This window comes from Martes martes (genome assembly GCF_963455335.1).
Source record: "Martes martes genome assembly, chromosome: 16".
Taxonomy (NCBI): domain Eukaryota; kingdom Metazoa; phylum Chordata; class Mammalia; order Carnivora; family Mustelidae; genus Martes; species Martes martes.
The window spans coordinates 31,174,526-31,200,799 of NC_137904.1; the positions used below are offsets into that span (position 1 = coordinate 31,174,526).

Consider the following 26,274-nt stretch of genomic DNA (forward strand, 5'->3'; position numbering starts at 1 on the left):
GCACTTGGGTGGTGCAGTTGGTTAAGCATCTGCCTTTGGCTTGGGTCATGATCCCAAGGTCCTGGGATCGAGCCCCTTATCCGGCTCCTTGCTCGGTGGGGAGTCTGCTTTTCCTTTTCCCTCTGCCTGCCTCTCCCCGTGCTTGTGCACACGCTATCTCTCTCTGTGTCAAATAAATAAATAAAATCTAAAGGGAAAAAAAAAAGAATTTGTCTTAAAGAACCAGTTCTTTAAAATATAACCATTAATAAGCCAAAATACTATTGTTATCTATCTATATATAAACCCTCTTGAATTATTTCTGGACAAGTCAAGGGCACCAAAAAAAAAAAAGTTACAGTAAAAGTAATACTACAGCTAACAAAAGTGGGAAAATAAAATGTCAGAAAGAGGTGAAGAGTACTGCAGAGCTGAGAATGTCTTCACTTCATATGTATCAGGGAGCCAACAGATTGTCTGAAGTTGATAGAAATATTAAGAAACTGAAATTTAAGCTATCTCTCAAGTTAAAAAGATAACCAACAGAAAAACTGACAATGCTATCACTAATAAACCAAATCTTATCTTTCATTGTAAAGAATCAGTAGATACTGTCTAAAGTTGATAGATCAAGGTCTAGAGGTATAAGCACCTCTGTAATTATGGCAATAACCACTATAAGTAGTAAGCAAAAAAGTTAAAACACAAAGATGGAAAACTAAACCTGGTTACTTCTAGGGAATGGGGCTAAAGTAATTAAGCAGGGATCTTAAGGTTTTCGAAATTTATATTATTCTATACTGCTTTAAGTGTATTATTTTTAAATTTTTAAAAATTATGAATCTTGGGGTGCTTGGGTGGCTCAGTCTTGGTTAAACATCTGCCTTCGGTTCAGGTCATGATCTCAGGATCCTGGGATCAAGCCCTGCGTGGCTCTCCAGTCAGCAGGGAGTCTCTGTTTCTCCCTCTCAAATAAATGCATATACGATCTTTTATAAAAATTACGAATTATTTAATCAATGCTTACTATATCTTTCCCCACCCCAGCAGATTTTGTTACCCATTTTTTTTTAAAAATAAACTTATTGGGGTGCCTGGGTGGCTCAGTGGGTTAAGCCTCTGCCTTCGGCTCAGGTCATGATCTCAGGGTTCCGGGATCAAGCCCCACATCAGGCTCTCTGCTCAGCGGGGAGCCTGCTTCCCCCCACCCCTCGCCTGCCTCTGCCTATTTGTGGTCTCTTTCTCTCTCTCCCTTAAGTAAATAAATAAAATTCTTAAAAATAAATAAATAAAAATAAAAATAAAAAACTTATTTTTGGAATAACCTTAAATTTACAGAAAAGTTGCAAAGGTATCATAGTTCCCATATATCCTTTACCCAACCCAGTTTCCCCTGAAGTTAAACACCTTACATAACAATGCTACATCTGTCAAACAAGTAATTAACACTGGTACATTAATTCCAGTCCTTATTTGGATTTCACTAGCTTTTCCACTTGACCATTTTTCGGTTTCAGGATCCAATCCAAGATACCACCCTGCATTTAGCCAATAGATTGTTTCCTTTCAGGTTTACTGAACCATAAAATGATAAAGCCAAATAGTTTTTAAATATGAAATAAAATTATTTTAATTATTTATTAAATATATTAAACTTGTTACTTATCAAAGACCAATCCTATTGGAACAGCTATTGGTTGAGTAATTACAAAGCCTACAGACATTTGCTTAGGTATAAGAGTAAAATCTAAAATAATCGTCAAGAGACTTAACTACTAACTTTGAGACCTGTCCATCAAAAAGCAGACCATTTCTAGTACCCATTTAAAATAAAGACAATTTTGGGGCGCCTGGGTGGCTCAGTGGGTTAAAGCCTCTGCCTTCAGCTCAGGTCACGATCCCAGGGTCCTAGGATCGAGTCCCGCATCGGGCTCTCTGCTTGGCGGGAAGCCTGCTTCCCCCTCTCCGTCTCTGCCTGCCTCTCTGCCTATCTCTGTCTGTCAAATAAATAAATAAAACATTAAAAAAAAAAAAGTAAAATAAAGACAATTTTATCTTTGCTTTCAAGCAATGGTAAGACACCCATACTGTAAAACAGGGAGAAAAAAGTACCAAACATATAGATTTACCTAACTCCAAATGCTTAAAGCAGAACATGTACACACATTCAAAAGAACTCTGCATTAAACTTAGTATTATATTCAAATCTAAATGAACTATATACTAAGCCACCAGATGAAAGCAAGTATTATTCCTTTATTCAACAAGTATTTTATGGCTAAGCACATGGCACTATACTAAATACACACTTATTTACTGTTACGTTTAGTGCTATTTAAAAACCAGGTACAGGATCTATGAGACTGTCTCAACAAGACCTAGATAATGATAACAAACTTTAATTCTTAAGTGGAAAAGAATCAAACTTGGATAACAATACAAAAGTTATCCTTATATCTCATGGTACATTACATCAGCCTACCCCAGATACGTATTTCTTCTCCAACCTCATCTCTTACTAGTAAGTCTTCCTTTATTACTTTTCCTTTTCAAATGGCCTCTCTGCAGTTCCTTAAACACACCAGACCTTTATACCTACTGTTATTCAATCTGAAACACTCCACCTATCTACGTTCACTTTCATTAGGTTTTTTATTCAGATACCTTGTAGGTGCTGTTTTTACCAATCACCCTACTTTAAATTGTCCTTTAATTCCTATTCTGGGATAGGTTTCCTTTGGCTAAATAATCGTAATCTAAAATTTTAATTTACTTTTTCCTTATAGCTGTCCCAGAATGTAAACTCTACTGGAGGAGGAATGTGTCTTCTTTATTCAAGGTTGTATCCACAGATTTTAGAATAGGTCCTTGACACATAGTAGGTACGCACTAAATACTGTAGGATACAATCTGTATCCGAGCAACTTATTTCTAATCAAACATTGCTTTTCTTATCAAGTCTGTATCTATATAGTTGTCCAAAGCTAGAAAAGTGAATCATCCTCAACTCTTTTCCTAAACTCCTGATTCTAGTTCTTAAATATCCATGATTCGTCAGTTGTCTTTTTAAGCTCTGAATAACTACTAAAATCTCTAATTTATCTTCTCGCTTTTCACTGCTGACAGGCATCTCTTTAAAAATTAATTCTGATCATGTAACTGGCGGCTCAAAATCAATAGTTGCCCAATGCCCTAAGGAAAAAAAAAACAAAAACAAAAAAACAACAAAAACCCCATAGTACAGCACTTTAGACCCTTTGTTATCTGATCCTTGCTAATCTTTCCAGGCAGAGGTACTTAGTCCAAGAACTCCTTTTGTTTACTACAAATTCCTCCCCACTTCTTAAGCATTCTTCAACACTCTTTTTTTTTTTTTTTAAAGATTTATTTATTTTAGAGAGAGGGAGAGCCCAAGGGAGTGTGAGGAAGGGGCAGAGGGAGAAAGAATCTTTCAAGTTGACTCCCCACTGAGTGAGAAGCCCTTCCCAGGCTTGATCTCAGAACTCATGAGAGCCAAAATCAAGAGTTGGATGCTTAACTGACTCAGCCACCCAGGCACTCCACTTCAACACTCCTTTAAACATTATCTCCGTGCTCCCATAATACTCCATGTTTATCCTAATATTTATCATCACACTATTATTTAACTAATTGAACTCCCCTGCCAAGTTGTAAATTCCTTAATAAAAGGAATTATAACTTTAATATTGGCATAAAATTGAGTTATTGGTTCCAATTCTTCACCCCCTTCTTTCTCATTTCTTTAACCATGGTAAAAAAACACAATATAAAATTTACCATCTTAATCATTTTTAAGTGTATTGTTCAGTAATGTTAAGTATATTCACATTGTTTTGAAATTGATTTTTTTATGAAACTGATTTTTTAAAGGTTTTATTTATTTATTTGACAGAGATCACAAGTAGGCAGAGAGGCAGGCAGAGAGAGAGGGGGAAGCAAGCTCCCCATCAAGCAGAAAGCCCGACAAGGGGCTCAATCCCAGGACCCTGAGATCATGACCTGGGCTCAAGGCAGAACCCACTGAGCCACCCAGGCGCCCCTTCACATTGTTTTGAAAAAAATCACCACAACTTTTCATACTGCAACTCTGAAATTATACCCATTAAACAACAATTCCTTCTTCCTACTTCTTCCAGCCCCTGGCAATCACCATTATATTTTCTGTTTCTATGAATTTATCTATTTTAGATCTACCTCACGTAAGTAAAGTCATAGAGTTTGTGTCTCTGTGACCAGCTTTTCCCACTTAGCATAATGTCCTCAAGGTTGATTCATGGTGTAGCATGTGACAGGATTTCTCCTCTTTTAAAAGGTGAATAAAAATCCATTATGTACATAACACAGCTTGCATAACCATTCACCCATCAAAGGACATTTGGGTTGTTTCCACCTCTTAGCTACTGGGAATAGTGCTGCTATGAACATGGATATGCAAATCTCTTCAAGATCCTGGTTTCCCATAGTCATCAAGACAGTGTGGTACCGGCACAAAGACAGACACACAGATCAATGGAACAGAAGAGAAAACCTAGAAACAGACCTTCAACTATATAGTCAACTCATCTTCAATGAAGCAGGAAAAAATATCCAACAGAAAACAATCTCTTCAACAAATGGTGTTGAGAAAACTAGACAGCCACATGCAAAATAGAAAAGAAACTAGACCACTTTCTTACCCCATACAAAAAAATAAATTCAAAATGGATGGAAGACCTAAATGTGACACAAGAATCCTTCAAAATTCTAGAGAACACAGGCAGCAACCTCTTTTGACATTGGCTATAACAACTTCTTACTAGATGCATCTCCAGAGGCAAGGGAAACAAAGGCAAAAATAACTACTGAGACTTCACCAAGGTAAAAGGCTTTTTTTTTTTTTTTAAAGATTTATTTATCTGAGACAGATAAGAGAGACAGAGACAGAGAGGGTGCAGTAGCAGGTGGCAGGGGCAGAGGGAGGGACAGAATCTTTAAGCAGACTCCCTTCTGAGTGCAGAGCACAACGCAGGGCTCAATCCCAAGACCGAGATCCATGACCTGAGCAAACCAAGAGTCAGTAATTTAACCCACTGAGCCATCCAGGCACCTCAAGATTAAAAAAAACCTTTTGCACAATGAAAGAAATGATCAACGAAACTAAAAGGCAACCAACCTTCAGAATGGGAGAAGATATTTGCAAATGACACCTGAAAAAGGGTTTATATCCAAAACCTACAAAGAACTAATCAAACTGAACACCCAAAAAACAAACAATCCAGTTAAGAAATGGGCAGAAAACAAGAACAAACTTTTCCAAAGAAGACATCTAGATGGCTAACAGACACAGGAAAAGATGCTCAACATCACTAAACATCAGGGAAATAGAAACAAAACTACAATGGGATGCCACCTCACACCAGTCAGAATGGCTAAAATTAACAACACAAGAAACAACAGGTGCTGGTGAGGATGCCGAGAAAGGGGAAGTTTCTTACACTGTTGGTAGGAATGCAAACTGGTACAGCCACTCTGGAAAACAGCATGGAGGTTCCTCAAAAAGTTAAAAATTCAACTACCCTATGACCCAGCAATCATACTCCTAGGTATTTAGCCAAAGGATAAAAAAAAATACAAAAACTGATTCAAAGGGATACACGCAACCTGATGTTTACAGCAGCATTATCAATAATAGCCAATTATGGAAAGAGCCCAAAATCCATCAACTGTGAATGGATAAAGTTGTAGTATACATACACAATGGAATCTATTACTCAGCCATAAAACTGAATGAAATCTTGCCCTTTGCAACAAGGTGGATGGAGCTAGAGTATATTATGCTAATAAGTCAGTCAGGGAAAGACAAATACCTACGATTTCGCTCACATGGGGAGTTTAAAAAGCAGAACATATTAAGGGGGTGTGTGGTAGAGAGGCAAACCATAAAACAGACTCTTAACTACAGAGAACAAACTGAAGGTTGCTGGAGGGGTGGTGAGGAGGGGGATGGGCTAAGTGGGTGATGGGTATTAAGGAGGACACTTGTGATAGTGTTACATGTGATGAAACACTAAAGTATACTTCTGAAAATAATATTACACTATATGTTAACTAACTAGAATTTAGATAAAAACTCAAAAAAGGAAACAAAAAGGATCCTTTCAATTCTCTTAGAAGTAGGACTGCTGGATTATATGGTAGTTCTATTTTTAACTTTTTGAGGAACCTCCATAAATGTTTTCCACAGTGGTTGTATCATTTTACAATCCCATCAACAATGAACAAGGGTTCCAATTTCTCTATCCTAAAACTTGTTAGTTTTCTTTTTTTTTGATAGTAGCCATTCTAACAGATATGACTTGCATTTCTCTGATTAGTGATGTTGACCATCTTTTTATATGCTATTGACCATCCCTATATCGTTGAAGAAATCTTTTCAGTCTTTCACCCAATTTTAAATTGGGTTACTTGACTTTGTTGTTGAGTTGTAGTTATTTGCACATGGCTAGATATTAACCCCTTATCAGATATATAATTTGCAAACATTTTCTTCCACACTAATTTCTGGACTTTCTACTCCATTGGTTTACCTGTCTGTATGCTAGTAACATACTGTTTGATTACTGTAGCTTTGTAATTGTGTTTTGCTCACCCTCTCTTCATTAAGGCTCTTAGGTGTAACACTGCAGTTTCTCCCATTAGAGGTGAAATATATTTCCCCAACCTTGACTCAGGCTTGCTTTGTGACTTGCTTTGGCCAAGCAGAAGCTTAAAACATGCTTATACAATCTGGATTGCCTTCCAATGCTCCTTTCATTGCCACAAGAATCATATGAAATATACCTTTACTCACCTACAGTTTACAATGTGGACTAAACTGGCTAACCCCCAGCTGACCAGCAGATACATTAATGAGAATATATAACTGCTGTATTAAGCCTCCATGTTTTGGCAGGACTTTGTTACACAACAGTGGCCAATATGGAAAATGGCACAAAAAGGTCTACTATGACAAAAATATAAGTATGTGGCACTGGTTTGGGGACCTGATGATTGATAGCAAAGAACATAAGACACTAAAAAGTGATGAGGAAATTATTATATTGTGACCCATGTTATATAATGGAGAAATACATCGTAGAACAGTTGCCCGAAGGGGCTCCTGGATGGCTCAGTAGGTTAAGCGTCTTCCTCCGGCTCAGGTCATCCCAGAGTCCTGGGATCAAACCCTGCACTGGATTCCCTGTTCGGCTAGGAGTCTGCTTCTCCCTCTCCTTCTGTCCCTCCCCCCAGCTCATACTCTCTCTAATAAATAAAATCTTTAAAAAAAAAAAAAAAGAACTGTTGCCTGAAATAATCTAGAAAGTAGAAAATGTGCCTAATGAATTTACAGAGTTGGAGAACAAAGATCAAGTCAAAATGTAATTTGATTATTACCAGTTATATCTGATAGGTACTAAAAAGAAAAAGAGATGAACTAAGAAAAAAACCTGATTTATAAACATAATTTAGAGAGAATACAGTCAGCCTGTAGGGTAGAAAATAATACTATTTCTCAACAAAGTGATGGTATGGCCTATATGTAACAGCTTCAAGGAAAAAAAACAAATCAAGAGTGTGATTCTAATACCCTTTGTTAAAAATACATGTACTAGCTGTAACATTAGGATTTTCAAATATTACTCCTAAGCCTCCATACATTTTTCTCAAAAAAGGCATCTAAAGTAAACAAGCATATATGCAAAAATTTTGTTACTATATGTGGAAATGCACAGTCATATTTGTACTTATCTTTCTTTGAATGTCCTCTTTTCTGACACAGTTCTTCTGTAATTGTTAAGGTTGAGTAATAGAGCATATAAATATATAATTCCTAACTAGTAGTTCTGTCTTAGCAAACCACTAATGTTTAATTTCTGAGAGGGATATGCCCATTTTATGTATTGACATAAAACAAGCAGAAATCAATTTTCAAAGCATTTCTTTCTCTGAACAACAAAAAGAAGGTAGTAAATTTTGAAAAAATGCTGAAAAAAAGTTAAGAAAAATTCAAACTCAACTGGTTAGAATGACTATGTATTTCTTATCATTACAATGGTAAAAAACTTTTCAGGAAACTTCAGAAGACAAGTATTTCTCAATAAAGGGGAAAATTCTGAGTTTAAAGGGGAATTACTAACTAAAAATACTTATGTCAAAAGAAAACATTTATTAAGAAATGACTCCAGTAAGAATAACCTATTACACAGAGAAATTATAACTTGGTTTTAGGGATCAAGTATTCTATAAAAATGATTATGAGTGCTGTGTGCTTATTCAGTAACTGAATAGATTTTAAAATCTGAATTGCAAATATTTCCAAGAACATTTGCAAGTATAAGCAACCACCTAAAACAGTCTCATGTTCTTTATCTTTAATAGACAAAGAGGCTAGGAAACCTGAATCTAGTATCTTCATATTTACTGCTTTTAATCAGTGAAGTATAGTTCTTAAAAATACAGTTTCCAACTGTTTCATTTCATATGTAAAATATTGAATGAGAATTAAAAAGGATATTCAAAATAGATTTTTGCCATGACATAAAAAGCAAATAATGTGACTAAAAATTTTCGTAAAAAGATTATTATAATTTGGAAAATCTTTTTTAAAGTACATTACTTAGAGTCTAGTAAATATTATTTAGGAAAATAAATATAATCTGGTATATATGAACACCATGGCCCATTAACATGAAGGTCCAATATAGCCTTTCCATATGCCCAATGAGTATTTGACCATAGAACATTTATTATTTTTTTTACTGTATACTGAAATGTCTTATTTTAATATAATTTTTTATTATGTTAGTCACCATACAGTACATCATTAGTTTTTGACGTAGTGTTCCATGACTTAATCTTTGCATATGACACCCAGTGCTCCACGCAATACGTGCCCTCCCTTAACACCTTTCACCCAGCCTACCCATCCCCCCCATTCCCCCATGCCCCCTCCCCTCTAAAACACTCAGTTTGATTCCCCGAGTCCATAGTCTCTCATGATTCGTCTCCCACTCTGATTTCCCCTCTTCATTTTTCCCTTCCCTCTCCTAATGTCCTCCATGCTATTCCTTATGTTCCACAAATAAGTGCCATCATAACTTTTAAATCCGACGTAAAGCAAAAAATATGTCTCCAAGGGGTTTTGTAAGAACCCAATTATGCATACAATAGTTTAATATGTATACTGCTTTAGCAGGGGCCATATCTAATTTATTTTTAGTACTTTTATTAGGTAGATACAGAAAGATGATATCCCATTTTGCTGTTAGGGAACTCAAGGCACAAAGAAATTAAAGGGCTTGTCTTAAATCATAAAACTAAAGACAATGCTGACTTAAAACCCTAGTCTTCCTGGAGCTCCTGCCTGGCTTGGTTGGTCCAGTGTCTGATTCTTGATTTCAGCACAGGTCAGGATCTCAGGGTCATGAGATCCCTGTGTCAGGCTCTATGCTAGGCATCAAGGCTGCTTAAGATTCTCTCTCCCTCTCCCTCAATCGCCAAATCCTGCTAGAGCATTTTCTCTCTCAAAAACAAAACAAAAACCATAGTCATCCTAACCAAAATGGACAAAGGACTTAAACACATATTTCTCCAAAGAAGATATACAAATGACCACCAAGCACATGAAAAGATGCTCAACACTAATCAGTAAGGAAATGCAAATCATAACTATGATATACCATTTCAACCCATAGGATGGCTATTATTAAATAAAACATTTTAGAAAACAAGTGTTGGTGAAGATGTGGAAAAGCTGGAACCCTCCTGGTGGGAATGTAAAATGGTGCAGCTACTATGAAAAAGTACGGCAATTCCTTAAAAAAGAAAATAAAAAATCAAACACAGAGTTACTATATGATCCAACAATTCCACTTCTAGATATATTCCCAAAAGAACTAAAAGCAGGGATCTGAAAGAAATTCGCACATCAATATACAAAACAGCATTATTCATAACAAAGAGTGGAAAAACCCAATCGTCTACTGACCGATGAATATATAAACAAGATGTGATATAAAAATACAATGGAATATTATTCCCCCTTAGAAAGAAATGAAATTATGGGTCCCCTAGATAGCTCAGTTGCTTAGGTGTCCAACGCTTGATTTCAGCTCAGGTCATGATCTTGGATTTGTGAGATAGAGAGTCTTGTGTCAGGCTCCATGCCAGGGCTCTGTGCTGGGTGTGGAACCTGCTTGGCATTCTCTTTCCCTCTCCCTCTGTCCCTCCCCATCCCCCAAAAATGAAAAAAAGAAATGAAATTGTGGTGTGTACTATAACAAGAATGAGAACCTTAGAACATTATGCTAAATGAAATAAGCCAGACACTAAAGGACAAATACTATGTTAACTCGAGTTATATAAAGTAACTAAAACAAATTCAGACACAAGGTAGAATGGTGGTTACCAGCAGCTGAAAGAAAGGGAAAATAAGGAGTTCTTTAACAGACAGATTTTCAATGTGGGATGATGAAAAAAGGTTCTGTACATAGTGGTGATGGCTGGACAACAAGGTGAATATACTTAATGCCACTGAACAAAATGAAAAATGGTATACGATCCCATTAATTTCAATAGTTTCCGAACCTCTTTTTAATCACAATCACCTGGAGATCTTTTTAAAATTCTAAAGCCTAGGCTCTACTCCAAAATTTTAAAAAGGGCATCAGTATTTTTGAATCTCAAAAGTATTCCACATCGCAACAAGTTTCACTACTGCATTCATCTATATTTCTGTACCTCTCATAACATTTTTATTTTTTATAGTTACTATCTTCAACATTAGGTATTCTGAACATACCTCCATGAACAAGAGATCTTTATTAAAATCCAGAAGAACACCTCATCTGTGAATTCTGGATATACTTCTGCTCACTGAGTGAACATATTAAACTACACAGTAAAGAACCCTTAGAAAGCAATGATATCCTGGCTTACAGCTTCAAGTGTTCTGCAAGTACTCTTTATATTCCTGTATTTCCCCAATATAAGAAATTTTTAAGTATTCTGTTTTACTACTTTCTATCACTTTAAAAAGATGTAGGCAGAGGACACCTGGTGGTTCAGTTGGGTAAGCATCGGCCTTTGGCTCAGGTCATCATCCCAGGCCCCTGGTCAGAGATTGGGCTTTCTGCTCTGGGGGAAGCCTGCTTTTTCCTCCTCCCGTGCCCCTCCCCCAAGTCATGTGTGGGCATGCATACTCCCTTTCTCTCTCTCAAAAAATTGCAATCTTTAAAAAAAAAAAAAAAAAAAAAAGATGTAGGAAGAGAAGGTACAGTTGGTCTACAGGGTCCAAAATCTGTTTCATTTTTCATGCCCTACCATCCTACTCCAACATTATTAGCAAGCTATATAACTTTGGATAAGTGACATAGCCTCTCTGTGCTTTAGATTTACCAACTGTAAAACTGGAGGAACAAAGTTGTAAGAAATGAGTTAATGTTAAGCCCTAATTCTAAACAGAGACTGGCCAGTTCTGCTTAAGCGAAGGTTTCTCACTACCTTCTCCCCTTCAGAGACAAAACTCCCTATTATTATTCATATCTAAAACCAATAGTTCAAAAGGACAAATTTACAGGAGTCTATGGCAAAAATCATGTAAGAAATGATAGTAAGTAAAGCTTAACAGGGAGGAAAAAAAGAAAGAAGTCTTAGCACTTAATTTTTCTCATAAATGTTTCTGGAAAGCATGAGAATGTAGACAACTGATCATGCAAATCCTCACGACTCAAGCATCAGAGAAATTTCATGGGTCATAAGTACTATTATATCATCACTTAAGGTTTCAGAAAATAGGAAGCATAATAATCTTGATAAGACATTAACAATAAACCAACAGAGATAGGCTGCAGAGAGGCAAAAAAAGCAGCTATGCCCAACTGGGCAAATAGTGGGTATCTTGACATAAGGTGAAGGTCTCTCCTATCTTTTAGAGTTTAGATCACACTCAAAATTTAGCATACAGGGTGCCTGGGTGACTCAAGTCAGTTGGGCGTCTGACTCTTAGTTTCAAGCTCCAGTGGCGGTCTTAGGGTCATAGGATAAAGCCCCACACTGGGCTCCTCATGGTTATGGAGTCTGCTTAAGATTCTCTCTCTCCCCAATCCCTCTGACCTTGCCACTGCTTGCACACTCATGCTCTCACTCTCTAAAATAAATGGATGAATAAAATCTTTTAAAATATTAGCATACAATTCCAAGAGGACTTGAAGACCAGTTTAAAAATCTTTTTAAAAAAAATTTTTTTTTTTAAGATTTATTCATTCATTTGACAGAGACAGAGAGTGAGCACAAGTAGGCAGAGCAGCAGGCAGAGGGAGAGAGAGGGAGAAGCAGGCACCCCGCCAAGCAGGGAGCCCGATGTGGGGCTCGATCCCAGGACCCCAGGATCATGACCTGAGCCGAAGGCAGACGCTTAGCGACTAAGCCACCCAGGCACCCCAGAAAATCTTTTTTATTTTTTTTTAAGATTTTATTTATTTATTTGACAGAGAAAGCGCACGCGTGAGAGCACAAGCAGGGTGGTGGTGGTGGAGAGGGAGAGCAGGGACCCTGACGCAGGGCTCAATCCCAGGACCCTGAGATCATGACCTGAGCCAAAAGCAGACACCTGATCAACTAAGCTACCCAGGTGCCCCGGTTAGAAAACATCTTTTACCAATAAACATTATAACAAGCTCAGTTGGGCTTGAAGCCCTAGAATATGCTGTTAATGCAACAGCCAATATATACATGACTACTGAGCACATAAAATGCGGCCAATCCAAATGGAGATATACTCTAAGTAAAGAATATACATTAAACTTAAAAAACTTATTTTAAAAAAGTAAAATATCTCACTAATAGTCTTTGCATAATTAATTACATGCTAAAATATTTTAGATACTGAGCTAAATATATTTATCTCAGCTGGGTTTTTGTTTTACCTTTTTTAATGTGCCTACTAGAAGATTTAAAATTACATATGTGATTCACATTGTATTTCTACAGGACACTGCTACCTTAGAAGGCAAGAAGAAAGAAAATGAGTCCTTAGAAAACATAATGATTGCTCTTAGCTTCCCTAGAAGTTCAAGTTTTCAGAGGTATTAAGGGACCCAACCAAAGGAAATTCTAAAGCTATATAAAAATGGTTAATAATATAACTAGAGGAAACTTAAATCTTGTATTGCTTTAATTAAAATATTAGAGATAAAAGAACTGTGTAAAAGCCAAAAGTGTAGTGGAAGATAAACACAGTTCTATGGGTGAAATTTAAAGTATAGTCTTTCATCTAGTGCCTTAAAAACAAAACAACCTTGACCAACTTCTTTAGTAAAGCTCCTAAAGTATTATTTTGATAATAAGGGTAAAGGCTCTGCTGTAAATAACACCATCCAAAAGAACTTTCGGCAATGAAGAAAATACTGTATATCTACATTACCCAATACAATAGCCACTAATCCAGGAGAACTTGAAATGTAGCCAGTGAAACTAAGAAACTGAATTGTAATTTTATTTCTTTAAGTAATCAAAATTTAAATAGTGACTACTATCCTGAACAGCACAGTTCTAAAGCATCTTTAAAATTAAAATAAAAATTTTTTTAAAAAGGGTGCTTGGGTGACTCAGTTGTTAAAGCGTCCACCTTCGGCTCAGGCCATGATCCCAGCACCTGGACTCGAGCCCTGTCATTGGGCTCCCTGCTTGGCGGAAAGCCTGCTTCTCCCTCTCCCTCTACCCCTGCCTGTGTTCCCTCTCTTGCTGTTTCTCTGTCAAACAAGTAAGAGCTTTAAAAACAAAATAAACAGGGGCGCTTGGGTGGCTCAGTGGGTTAAGCCTCTGCCTTCGGCTCAGGTCATGATCTCAGGATCCTGGGATTGAGCCCCACATTGGGCTCTCTGCTCAGCAGGGAGCCTGCTTCCCCTCTCTCTCTCTGCCTAGCTCTCTGCCTACTTGCAATCTCTCTGTCAAATAAATAAATAAAATATTTTAAATAAATAAATTAATTAAAAAATAAATAAATAGGGAAGGATTAAATGTCCTTATTTTGCCCTAATATTCTAGTTACAATTAACTCTATAAATATTTGGGAATTACTCCTCTCCTTCCTGTGAACTTTACCGGCTTCATCCCACAAGACCAAAATCTCCTCTTGTGGGCCAGACTCTTTGCTAACACTTAGCCCTTAACTCCAGAACCCAAAATAAGGGCATAGAACATACAGAACCTGAGGCACCTGGGTGGCTTAGTCAGTTAAGCATTCAACGCCTGATTTTGGCTCGGGTCATATTCTCAGGGTCATGGGATCAAGCCCCATATGGGGCTCCACGTTCAGTGCGAGTCTGCTTGAGATTCTCTCTCCCTGTCCTCTCACACTCTCTCTCTCTCTCTCACACACACTCTAATAAATAAAATATTAAAAATAAAAAAAAAATACAGAACCAGACATCTGATCCAAACTCCTTTGTTATATTCAGCAAAAATTTATTCTACCCTATTTGCATAGACATGTGAGTATACACACAGATATATACAGATACCCTATACTGTCTTTTAAAATTGAGGCTAGGAGGGATGCCTGGGTGGCTCAGTTGGTTAAGCAGCTGCCTTTGGCTCAGGTCATGATCCCAGCGTCCTGGGATCAAGTCCCACATCAGGCTCCTTGCTCAGTGGGGAGCCTGCTTCTCCCTCTGCCACTCTGTCTGCCTGTGCTCACTCTCTCTGACAAATAAATAAATAAAATCTTTAAAAAAATAAATAAATAAAATAAAATTGAGGCTAGGGGCACCTGGGTGGCTCAGTGGGTTAAAGCCTCTGCCTTTCGCTCAGGTTATGATCTCAGGGTCCTGGGATCAAGCCCTGAATCAGGCTCTCTGCCCAGCGGGGAGCCTGCTTCCCTTTTTCTCTCTCCGCCTGCCTCTCTGCCTACTTGTGATCTCTGTCTGTTAAATAAATAAATAAAATCTTTTAAAAAATAAAAATAATAAAAATAAATAAAATTGAGGCTAAATAGTAGAGTAAAAATCTCAAAGCAGATTTACCAACGGAACAATACACTTTTTCCACAGAAATTAATTATGTGACTCTATCTGTAGTTGAGGGAACAGAGTAAAATTATATAATAAATGTCCCTTATTAACTCTCCTTTACAATCTCAACTGCCACTTAATTACCAGACCTCCTATGTAAATTCATACTGGAAGACATAAAACAGTAGTCTTAAAAAAAATCCTTATTAATATCTTTCTACTCTGTGTACCTTCCTATAAGCATTTAACTCTTACTAAATAAACAAACTTAACTGGCCATTTAGCTAAACTGCTATAATAAATTTAAATGACAAAAAGCCAACCAAGCACAAACTTAGGTTCTTCAAAATAATCTTATCCTAATGTACACTCAAACATCACAAGTTTGTGATGCCTTTTTACTAATACTTAAAACCTACAGTAAGTCATTGGTACTTATTACAGCAATTTACCTGTGGCTTCACTAGCAAACACAACAACTGCATCTGATCTAGTTTCCTACACTGCAGGAAAACATCTAAAACTGTTAAGACAAACACTGGTCATTCTTTTAATAATACCTGAAGATGGCAGATTTAAAAGCAATTCTTTTAAATTTCTTAGTGCTAATTACCCTAATAACTTCTTAAATTTCTGTGGTTAATTACCTATACAGTTGAAGGGTTCTTTACAGCTAACCTAGTTATACCACTAGATTTAACTCCATTTCCTCTCTTTCAGTCCCTGAAAACTGTTAATCAGACAACTAGCTATACTGAAATCCACATTATTAGATGAGAATCTATATAAGGGGGATAAAGGAAGGAAGAAGAAAGAAAAGGTCAGAAATATTTTCTCCTTTGTTCAAATGAAACCAGTTTCACAATACCAACTTCCTTCCTTGACAATTGTATTTTTTTAAGATTTACTTATTTATTTACAGAGCGCGCACAAGAGAGCCCATGAGTGGGGGGTGGGGCAGAGGGATAGAGAGAGAGAATCTCAGACTCCCCACTGAGCACGAAGGCCTTATGTGAAACCTTAGCGGTCAATCTCCTAACCCTGAGATCATGACCTGAGTTGAAATCAAGAGTTGGTCGCTTAACTACTGAGTCACCCACTGCCCCAGACAACTGTATTAATTCTTTTTAAGAATGTTTATACAAGTTCTTGGGGTATCTGGGTGGCTCAATCAATTAAGCATCTGACTCTTGATTTGGATTCACGTCATGATCTCAGTCAGGGTTGTGAGATGGAGCCCTGTGTCAGGCTCCTAGAGCCTGCTTAAGATTCGCTCTCACCCTCCCCCTACTCCCATATGCTGTCTTTAAATTAAAAAAAAAAAAAAAAAAATGCTTATGCAAGTTCAACAGAAAGTGACTGGATCAGTAAACAAAAATAGTATATATGGCCCTTAATGGTTTCACCTCATAATGGGACAGAAATGTAATTTATAATCCAGTCATTATCTACATGCCTATTATCATTCCACTGAATTCAATGGAAAAGTATGTAGTCCCAAACCGTAATTAAAAGCAGTTCAGAGAGGGGCGCCTGGATGGCTCAGTGGGTTGAAGCCTCGGGTCTTCAGCTCTGGTCATGATCTCAGGGTCCTGCGATCGAGTCCCGAATCGGGCTCTCTGCTCGGCAGGAAGCCTGCTTCCTCCTCTCTCTCTCTCTGCTTGCCTCTCTGCCTACTTGTGATCTCTCTCTGTCAAATAAATGAATAAAATCTTAAAAAAAAAAAAAAAGCAGTTGAGAGGCTTATCTGCTTGATTTTTCTACTTGCTTCTCTAAAGGGAGGGGAGGTAGGAGGGCAGTTCCTACGCAAAAAGATTTGAGGAACAGCATTTATCTGCCCTGGATAAAATCAGTTTTGTAGCACAACAATCCTCCAAGAGTAACTCAGAAGAGCATACACTATTTCTGGTACCACTCCTCTAATAAAACACAGCTTGAATTTAGTTCCCTTTCTAAATGGGTCAGCCCACAGGAACACCCTAGTGTTTAATTACGCTAAGTAGATAACAAGTAGAATCTACTGGATTCATGGAAATCCCCAATATGAAAAGTTCCATGTTCTATCAGTAAAAGCCCATTAAGAAAGCTTCTTTCGGGGCGCCTGGATGGCTCAGTGGATTAAAGCCTCTGCCTTCGGCTCAGGTCATGATCTCAGGGTCCTGGGATTGAGCCCCGCATCGTGCTCTCTGCTCAACAGGGAGCCTGCTTCCTCCTCTCTCTGCCTGCCTCTCTGCCTACTTGTGATCTCTGTCAAATAAATAAATAAAATCTTTAAAAAAAAAAAAAAGAAAGCTTCCTCCACGAAGAGAAATAAAGATACTTCCAGTATCTTACATGGCTCATTGAACACATTCATTTACCTCTACTTCTCTGTGAAACATCTTCCATATAGACAGCAAGAGAGCAAAAAGAGAATGGTACAAGTGAAGGCAGCAGACCAATACTGGCCCCAAAATTTGGGGAGCTAACAAGGAAAGGCAAAAATAGTAACTAGCTTAGTAGATAAAGCCTAAGGGGGAAAAAACCAAGATGCAAATTGAATCAAACCCACAAAATCCCATAAAGGCACAAAAGTGAAGATTCTGGTAGATCTCTGAAAGTGGATGCATGGTGCAACCAAAAACAAAAGGAATGAAAGTTCATGAGTAAGTTCTTAAGTCAGACTCCTAGACCCACTTCTCTATCCTGCAGACAGGTTCTTTACATTATTTCCTATCAGCAGAAAAGTTAGAAGTTCACTTTAAATTGGATGAAACCGGAACTTGGCACTTAAGAGATACCAAATACAGCTGAAATGATGTATTTAAAAGAATTAAGTGAAAATCTAAATACCATAGAAGTATAGTGTTTCCCTAATATAAATATATTCAGGACAGTCTGCTTTACCTAGTAGGCTCCCTAAATGTTGACAGCCAAACTTATATTTCCTAGTTAGGATCCTGAAGGACTCCTCTGGGAAAAATGATTAACTTTAAGAGGATGGGAGTGGGGAGGGACACATACAGACAGACAGTTGGGCAACAGGCACCCAATAAAATGGCTTGGTCCTTGACCAATCAATCTACTAAAGCCTGCTACTTCATAGCTACTCACATACAAATAGAATTTCCAGCCATTTTAGTGCCCAGAAGCCTCAAGAGTAAAAAAGGAGGTAATTCGTATATTCAGGATCCCAAAATATTACTTGTCATGTATTCCCTTCTCAGGAAACTACTGGTGGATGAGCACTACCAAAATAGTAAGACACCCCCCCCCCAAAAAAAAGGGCAAACATGAGATCTGTAAGATCTAGGAAATAAGGAATCTAACAAAGAGAGGCAAAGGGAATTTCCAAAATGACTGCTGTGAGACAAGCCTATATAAAACAACCAGTCCAAATTGGAACAGAAGAATGAAGGGCTCAAACAGAGATATTAATTAACAAGAGATAAAACAAAAAAGAAACCAACAGATTACACAAACTCCTTAAAGGTAGAGAGGCGAGATTTTCTTTCTGGTAGATCCTTTAGGAATCACCAATAGGTACTTAGATCACAAATAGGTACTTAGATCAGAGGTCAGCAAACTTCATCTGCAAAGAGCCAGAGAGTAAATACTATAGGCTAACGATTTTAGGCTTTGTGGGTCCACCTGTCCTATCACATCTATTCAACTCTGCTGTACTATGAAAGCAGGCATAAAATAATCTATAAATGAATGAAAATGGCTGTGTTACAGTAAGATTTTATTTACAAAAACACATGGCAGGCTATATTTACCCTGTGGAGTGATAGTTCACCACATCTGAGATAGATAATTAAGTGAAAAAAAAAAAGATAATCGTTAACACTGAAGAAAACAAAAAGATACAGAGGAAGTGGAACATAATTCTAATACACTATATGGCTCGGCTATAAATAGTATTTACATAATCATAGTATAAACAACAGATATTGTTTTTACCAACTCTTATAAACTTATTGGCAAGATAAGAAATAAAGGAAGTGGAGTGTATACAAGTGGCTGGCATGGAGGGGGAAGAATGTAAAATAGTTAAACCATCAAAGTATATTTATGGGCACCTTGGTAGCTCAGCTGGTTAAGCGTCTGACTCTTGATTTCAGCTCAAGTCATGATCTCAAGTTCATGGGATCGAGCCCACGTTGGGCTCCACGCACTTGGTCTCCACACTTGGCACAGAGTCTGCTTGAGATTCTCTCTCCCTATCCCTCTCCCCCTGCTTGCACTCTCTAATCAATAAAATCTTTTTTAAAAAAAGTCAATAGGTTAATACTAAATAACTGAAATAATTAAAAACTCAAGAATCAGCATGTTATTTACTTTTAAATTTTATTTTTTTAAAGATTTTATTTATTTATTTGACAGAGATCACAAGTAGGCAGAGAGGCAGGCAGAGAGAGAGAGGAAGCAGGCTCTCCGCTGAGCAGAGATGCCAATGCGGGACTCGATCCCAGGACCCTGAGATCATGACCTGAGCCGAAGGCAGAGGCTTAACCCACTGAGCCACCCAGGTGCCCAAATTTTATTTTTTTAAAAGATTTTATTTATTTATTTGAGAGAGAGAGAGAGCATGAGAGGGGAGAAGATCAGAGGGAGACATGGACTCCCCATGGAGCTGGGAGCCTGATGCAGGACTCAATCCTGGGACTCCAGGATCATGACCTGAGCTGAAGACAGTCGCTTAACCAGCTGAGCCACCCAGGAGCCCCACTTTTATATTTTTAAATAGGTAAATTAAGTTAAAAGAATTAAAAGGGAATGCCTCTGAGGAGCACATCTAGTATTTGGTGCTTAGATGGCAGCTTTTTAACATTTTAAATCTCAGTTATCTGCTTGACTTCTTAAAACTGTATTAATGTATATGGTGAATACTGCTAATTACCAACCTGACATTTATTTCCCCTTCTTCTTATTGCCTACTTAATGTCTCTTCTCCATTTCTTCTTACAAACCAGAAGCCTTATTTTGTTCAGAGAGGCAATGCTCCCTCCCACATAAAAAATATTTGTTTCTCTTGGTTGGTGTAGCCAAAGATAGGTCCGCTAAAGTCTCCAAGGAAGAACCTATTTTCTGATCCAAGGGTCACCCTTTCTTGCTTTCTCCCTTCTTCTTCCTATCTCATTTCACTGTGAGTGAAATCCAGAAAGGCAACACTCCTGGGGACCAAGTGGACAAAAGCTAAAGGCTAAAGATACATCACAGAAAACTCCAAGATACCAGTCCTTGATGACATTATTGAACAGACCCACCAGTATTGGGCTACCTATCTCCAGACTCCTTGCTACCAAAAAAAATCAATTCCTACATAAGCCAAGTAGTTAGGTGTTCTCTCTTTTGCAACTGAATTCATTCCTAACTTGTACAATATTTCTGTTGACAATAAAGATTTATGCTCATTTTCAAGAAGAAAGAAAATGAAAGAGCCTTGATTTGTCCAGGCTTATCTACTCATCCATCCTACTAAAACTAAAAAGAGGGGCGCCTGGGTGGCTCAGTCGTTAAGCATCTGCCTTCAGCTCAGGTCATATCCCAGGGTCATCAGGCTCCCTGCTCAGTGGGAAGCCTGCTTCTCCCTCTCCCACTCCCCCTGCTTGTGTTCCCTTTCTCACTGTCTCTCTCTGTCAAATAAATAAATAAAATATGAAAAAAAAATTGTTTAAAACTAAAAAGAGAAGTTTGAAAAGACTCATACACACTGAAAACAGTGTGTACGTAAGACATAAAAGATGGGACACCTGGGTGGCTCAGCAGGTTAAGTACCTGCCTTTAGCTCAGGTCATGATCCCAGGGTCCTGGAATCGAATCTAACACTGGGCTCCCCACTCAGACAGGAGTCTGGTTCTCCCTGTCCATCTGCCCCTCCCTCCCCAGGCTCTACCCACCCCCCAAGTGCTCCCTATCTCAAATAAAATCTTTTCAAAAAAATACTTTAAAAAGTGACATAAAAGATGGCATCTCAACAATGATACAACATAGGGATGCCTGGGTGGCTCAGTGGGTTAAGCCTCTGCTTTCAGCTTGGGTCATGATCCAGGGTCCTGGGATGGAGCCCCTTGTTGGGCTCTCTGCTCGGCCGGGAGCCTGCTTCCCCCCCTCTCTCTGCCTGCCTCTCTGACTACTTGTGATACCTCTGACAAATAAATAAAATCTTAAAAAAAAAAAACAAAAACAATGATACAACATAACCAAATGTTTCCTTCATATCCTCACATCTTTCAGGGAAAACTAAAAAACTGCCTTTTCTCTCACATGCCATCTTATGGTTTCATCTTTCTTAAAGCCTCACTAATTTAACTAGTGTTTAAGACCAAATCTTCTAAGAGACTATATATCTTGTATCATATTTAAATCAGAGAGAACTGGGGAGCCTGGGTATCTCAGTTGGCTGATCATCCAACTCTTGATTTTGGCTTGGATCATGATCGCAGGGTCGTGGGACAGAGCCCTGAGTCAGGCTGTGCTTTTGGTGGGGAGTCGGCCTGGGATTCTCTGTCTCCTTCTTCCTCTGCCCCTCCCCCTTCTCACACATTCTCTCCCCCACCCCAAATTAGTAAATAAATAAAAAAAACCAGAACGGTAGCAATCTAAAGTTTTGGGTTTTTTTTTTTTTTAAGATTTTATTTCTTTATTTGACAGACATAGATCACAAGTAGGCAGAGAGGCAGGCAGAGAGAGAGAGGGGAGGAAGCAGGCTCCCCGCTGAGCAGAGAGCCCAATGTGGGGCTCGATCCCAGGACCCTGGGATCATGACCCGAGCCGAAGGCAGAGGCTTTAACCCACTGAGCCACCCAGGCGCCCCTTGGGGTTTTTTTTTAAGATTTCATTTATTTATTTGTCAGAGGGAGAGCGAGAGAGCAAAGGCGCGCACACAAGCAGGCAGAGTGACAGGCAGAGGTGGAGAGAGAAGCAGGCTCCCTGCCCAGCAAGGAGCCGGATGCGAACTCGATCCCAGGACCCTGGGATCATGACCTGAGCCAAAGGCAGTGGCTTAACCGACTGAGCCACCCAGGCATTCCAGCAATCTAAAGCTTTTAACTACACAGGAAAAGAAATTATCTTAAAGTCTTCTGTGTCTCTATCTGCAACTATTCTACAAATTAGTGTCATAAATTTGCTTAACTCATAGTTCAAGAAAATTACACTCTAAGAGTAAATATATCTTATATAGAAAAACACAAATCTAAATTACTTTAATTAAAGCAAAATTAGAGGTTTGGGAATGAGAGGGTTAACTCAATCCAAAACACAACTACAGATCACTATCTTTAATAAGTATTAATGTTACTTAATTTTAACAGTACTGTAAATATATTTGCACTACTACTAAAAAGGTATATTCATTGCTTAAGCCTCTGCTTTCATTCCACATTTTTTCTATCATCCCAAACCAAAATTTAGGTCTTCAGACACACAGCCTATTCCCACTTCAAGAGAATTCTTAAAATGCATAAAAGAAAGGATGAAGTAGTCAAGGAAAATTGAACACTTACAGTACTCTGCTGAAGTTAACCTCCTGCATATGTCTATAAGACAGCTTGTTTTAAGTCTACATTTTCTGTAAAGCTAAAAAAATTAACAAACCCAAAAAATGTTAAGAGTTTACATAAGATAACTTACCTTTTATTTATAGGTTTTTCATCTTTTTCATAAGGCTTTACAAACCATTTGCCAATGCGTACAAAGTTCCGGTTCATTAAACACCGTTCCAACAGATTGTGAACTGCTTTAAACAGCAGAGTACGACATTCATAGGAAAGTCCATTCTCCCACACTCCATCTTCCTCTTCTACAAGAGAAATGAAAGAAACAAAAAGTAAAGTAGTGGCACTATAACTACTCAGAGCCAAGTAAAAAGTGTTATGGTTTAAATTCATAAACCCTACTAAACCTCAGAATACTGAGCTACCACAACTTCAATGTATCTCTAGACTTTAAAATATCAGGTTTCAAAGTTACTCCATAAGGAGCAAAACACTTAAGTGTCATGTATTCCATTAAAGGACCTGAAAACTATTTTCCTACTGCGTAAAAAGTCAATGATATACTGCAAACATACTGGTTTGGTTTCTGTATCAATGCAAAGAACATCTGTATTAAGCTGGGAAACATTAGGTACTCTACCTAAGATGCCAATTTCTAAGTTGGCTCACTTGATAGTTACTTTGTCCTAATTCCTCCAGTCATTCAGCCTGCCAAAAAAACCTAGCCAGTTAATAATTAACTCAAAACATTTTAGGTCTATCAGCATTCTAATCCATGACTCAACTATAAAAGTAAGTGATGAATAAAAAGGAAGCTTGTGGCACAGAGCCCAACAAGGGATGCATTATTGGCCACCTTAGGTCTCATTTCAACCAAATGAGTCCCATGATTACTATTCAATATAGGATCACCACCTGAAGAATTTTAAAATATAAAGACTTACATTTTTTAAAAGATTTTATTTACTTATTTGACATAGAGAACGAGCACAAACAGGGGGTGCAGCAGAGGGAAAGGGAGAAGCAGTCTCCCCGCTGAGCAGGGAGCCAGACCCAGGACTCCATCCCAGGACCACGGGATCATGACCTGAGCCAAAGGCAGGCACTTAACCGAATGAGCCACCCAGGCACCCCAGACGTTGTATTTAAAATTTAAGTCTTGGTGCACCTGGGTGGCTCAGTCATTAAGCATCTGCCTTCAGTTCAGGTCACGATCCCAGGGTCCTGGGATGGAGTCCCACATCAGGATCCCTGCCCAATGGAGAGTCCGCTTCTCCCTCTGCCCCTCCCCATGGTCATATTCTCTCTCTCTCTCTCAAATAAATAAATCTTAAAAAAAAAAAATAAATAAATAGAACTTTCAATACAAAGTTATAACTACCCTACTAACTATACAGCCTCAATTTTGCCAGCCCATCTATTAACCACTTCAACGTAACAAAAAAATGTTAACATAGTTATTTCTCAATTAAATCTAGATGTAGTTCAAAAAAATTTATTCTCTATCCATTTCGTATCTTTAACAAACCATCCAATGAATCCTGCTACAAATGATATTCGAGCTTTTAACTTATTATTTCAAATATAATTTATATCATTCCTATACAACTTCATAAACATTTTACAAAATTTTTATAAATTTTATAAATATAAATATAAATGCATAAAATTTTATAAATACAGGTCATCTTTCAATATAAGTAAAAAATAAATGATAAAATCTTTAATTCAACACTAAAAATGTCTCCACTATACCCAAAGAATAATAATAAACTATGATCCTTCTGAATAAAGGCAGAAGCATGTATTAAGAGGGACACATGGTTTATATTCATAATCTACACAACAAATGGGTAGACTAACTAAAAAGCATAGTGATGGTGGACTTTAACTGCACTAGAAATTTGTGCAACTACAAAGGTTAATGTTGATTTTATGCTGTTCTTTAAATTGCTTCCTAAATTAGGCAAGTCTTTCAAGTCAACTAATTGTTTTTCCAAAAAGGTAAGCTTTAAAAAAATGATGTAAACTTCAAAAAGTGACAATACTTGAGGGCTGGAATAATTTTAAGTCATTAATATTAAAGAGAAAAAGGTTTTATATTCTATTATATTGTAGAAAACCTTATATATGTCCATATAAAGCCAAAACTTAACAAGTTTCACTTTATTAAAGAAAACAGTAGGCTAGAAGAAAAGGGACATGGCACACAGTGACTTCACTTTAATTATTTCAGGGTCTATATCACAAGTATATCTGTGAGTCTGCTTTCAACCTAATCAGATTCTGTCATTTCAAAATTAGTCACATTAAGAGTTTTACCTCAAATTGTGATTTATGATCAAAAATACACATGCTTTTAATTTCCAGTTATGCTGGGAATATCTCCCAGTTCTTCACTTCTTTGTAATCTATTAAGTATACTTTATTTTTATTGCTCTTTACCTCGAAACTCCTTACCTTCTGAGAAGCACAATGGTTATAACATTTGTCCTACACAAGAAAACTCTGCCAAAATATTTTTAACTAGTTTTAAGTTTTAAAGCCACAAATATCCAAGACACAGAGTTGTTACCATTACGTATCAGAGTTGTTCAGTTGCTATAAACTTCGAATACCAGAAAATTATTCATTCAAAACTTGAGAATGAATCTGTCTTCTTCCCACAAAGAGTAAATAAAAAAGTCTTTGGAATAATAAAAGTCTGTAATACAGTAACTTACATACATTTTTTACATAAAATTCTGAAGATTTTTATTTTAAAAGTCTACCTCAGCTAAACCTGAAGCTGAAAGTTTAAGAATACTAATATAATTTAAAAATTCAGTCAGTACTAATATTCGTGCATTTCTCCCTCATTGCTCTAAAGTTTATCTAAGAAATCAGGTGAATTTAATGCTTTTATCTAGAGAAATTTAGGTTAACTTAATCCTCATTTTACATTATACCCTCAAACACCCACAATTTTCATTAACACTAAATGGGAGTTATGCATAAAATGAAGAAGGGACCACCTGTTAGGGTTTTCTAAGCCAACAAATATCTGGTATCTTCACCTATAGCAAGTAACTAAGCAACTATTACACTAAGCAACAATTTCATTTTTCACTGCTAAAGAAGTAAGTCCTAATAATGTTCAACGAAATGCCTGAGTATTTTTTTGTTTTGTTCTTGGTGGGGGGGGGGAGGGGGCTGGGGAGGTCACCTAGAAATAAGAGCCTGCCTTAGCCAAGCTTCTAATATCCTGATGTTATAATAAGCATAGCAAAAGTTACTTCTCTACGTGTGTATTCAGATATGAAAAGTGAAATGGTACAATCAACACACCCAAAACAGTGATATGCACCTCTTACACTAATTAAAACCAGTCCCTAAATTTCAACACCAGTATTATAACAGAGAACAGAATAGACGGAACACATGGCAAATCTTTACCTAGCTCTTCTGAATTTAATCAACCATAGCCTAATGGAAAAAGTCTACTTAATGCATTTAAATAAATGTTTTTCTCCCCTTGTCTCTGTATCCCCAAAGATAATAGATTCAATTTTGTTCATAGTACTTTTCCATTAGAACTCTTAGCATTAGAACTCTTTGTCGTCATTACCTGAAAATTTTTTACAAAATATTTGAACAATACAAAAGTTCAAATGCTAAATTTGATTACCGTAAAAATCTTCCTAAGGATACAGATTATAGTGATGACACAAACTATGTGATAGGTCAACAAAATAATTGAGTGGGAAAAAAAAATGAAAAAACAA

At 37.4% G+C, this 26,274-nt stretch overlaps 1 protein-coding gene across 1 annotated transcript in view; it reads right to left on the reverse strand.

Moving 5' to 3' along the window:
• Positions 1-26,274, reverse strand: part of MED13 (mediator complex subunit 13) — a 106,106-nt gene that overhangs the window by 72,386 nt on the left and 7,446 nt on the right. The window contains exon 3 of the mRNA XM_080826037.1: positions 22,647-22,815. Coding sequence (XP_080682163.1) covers positions 22,647-22,815 — 169 coding nt within the window. The remainder of the gene's footprint in view (positions 1-22,646; positions 22,816-26,274) is intronic.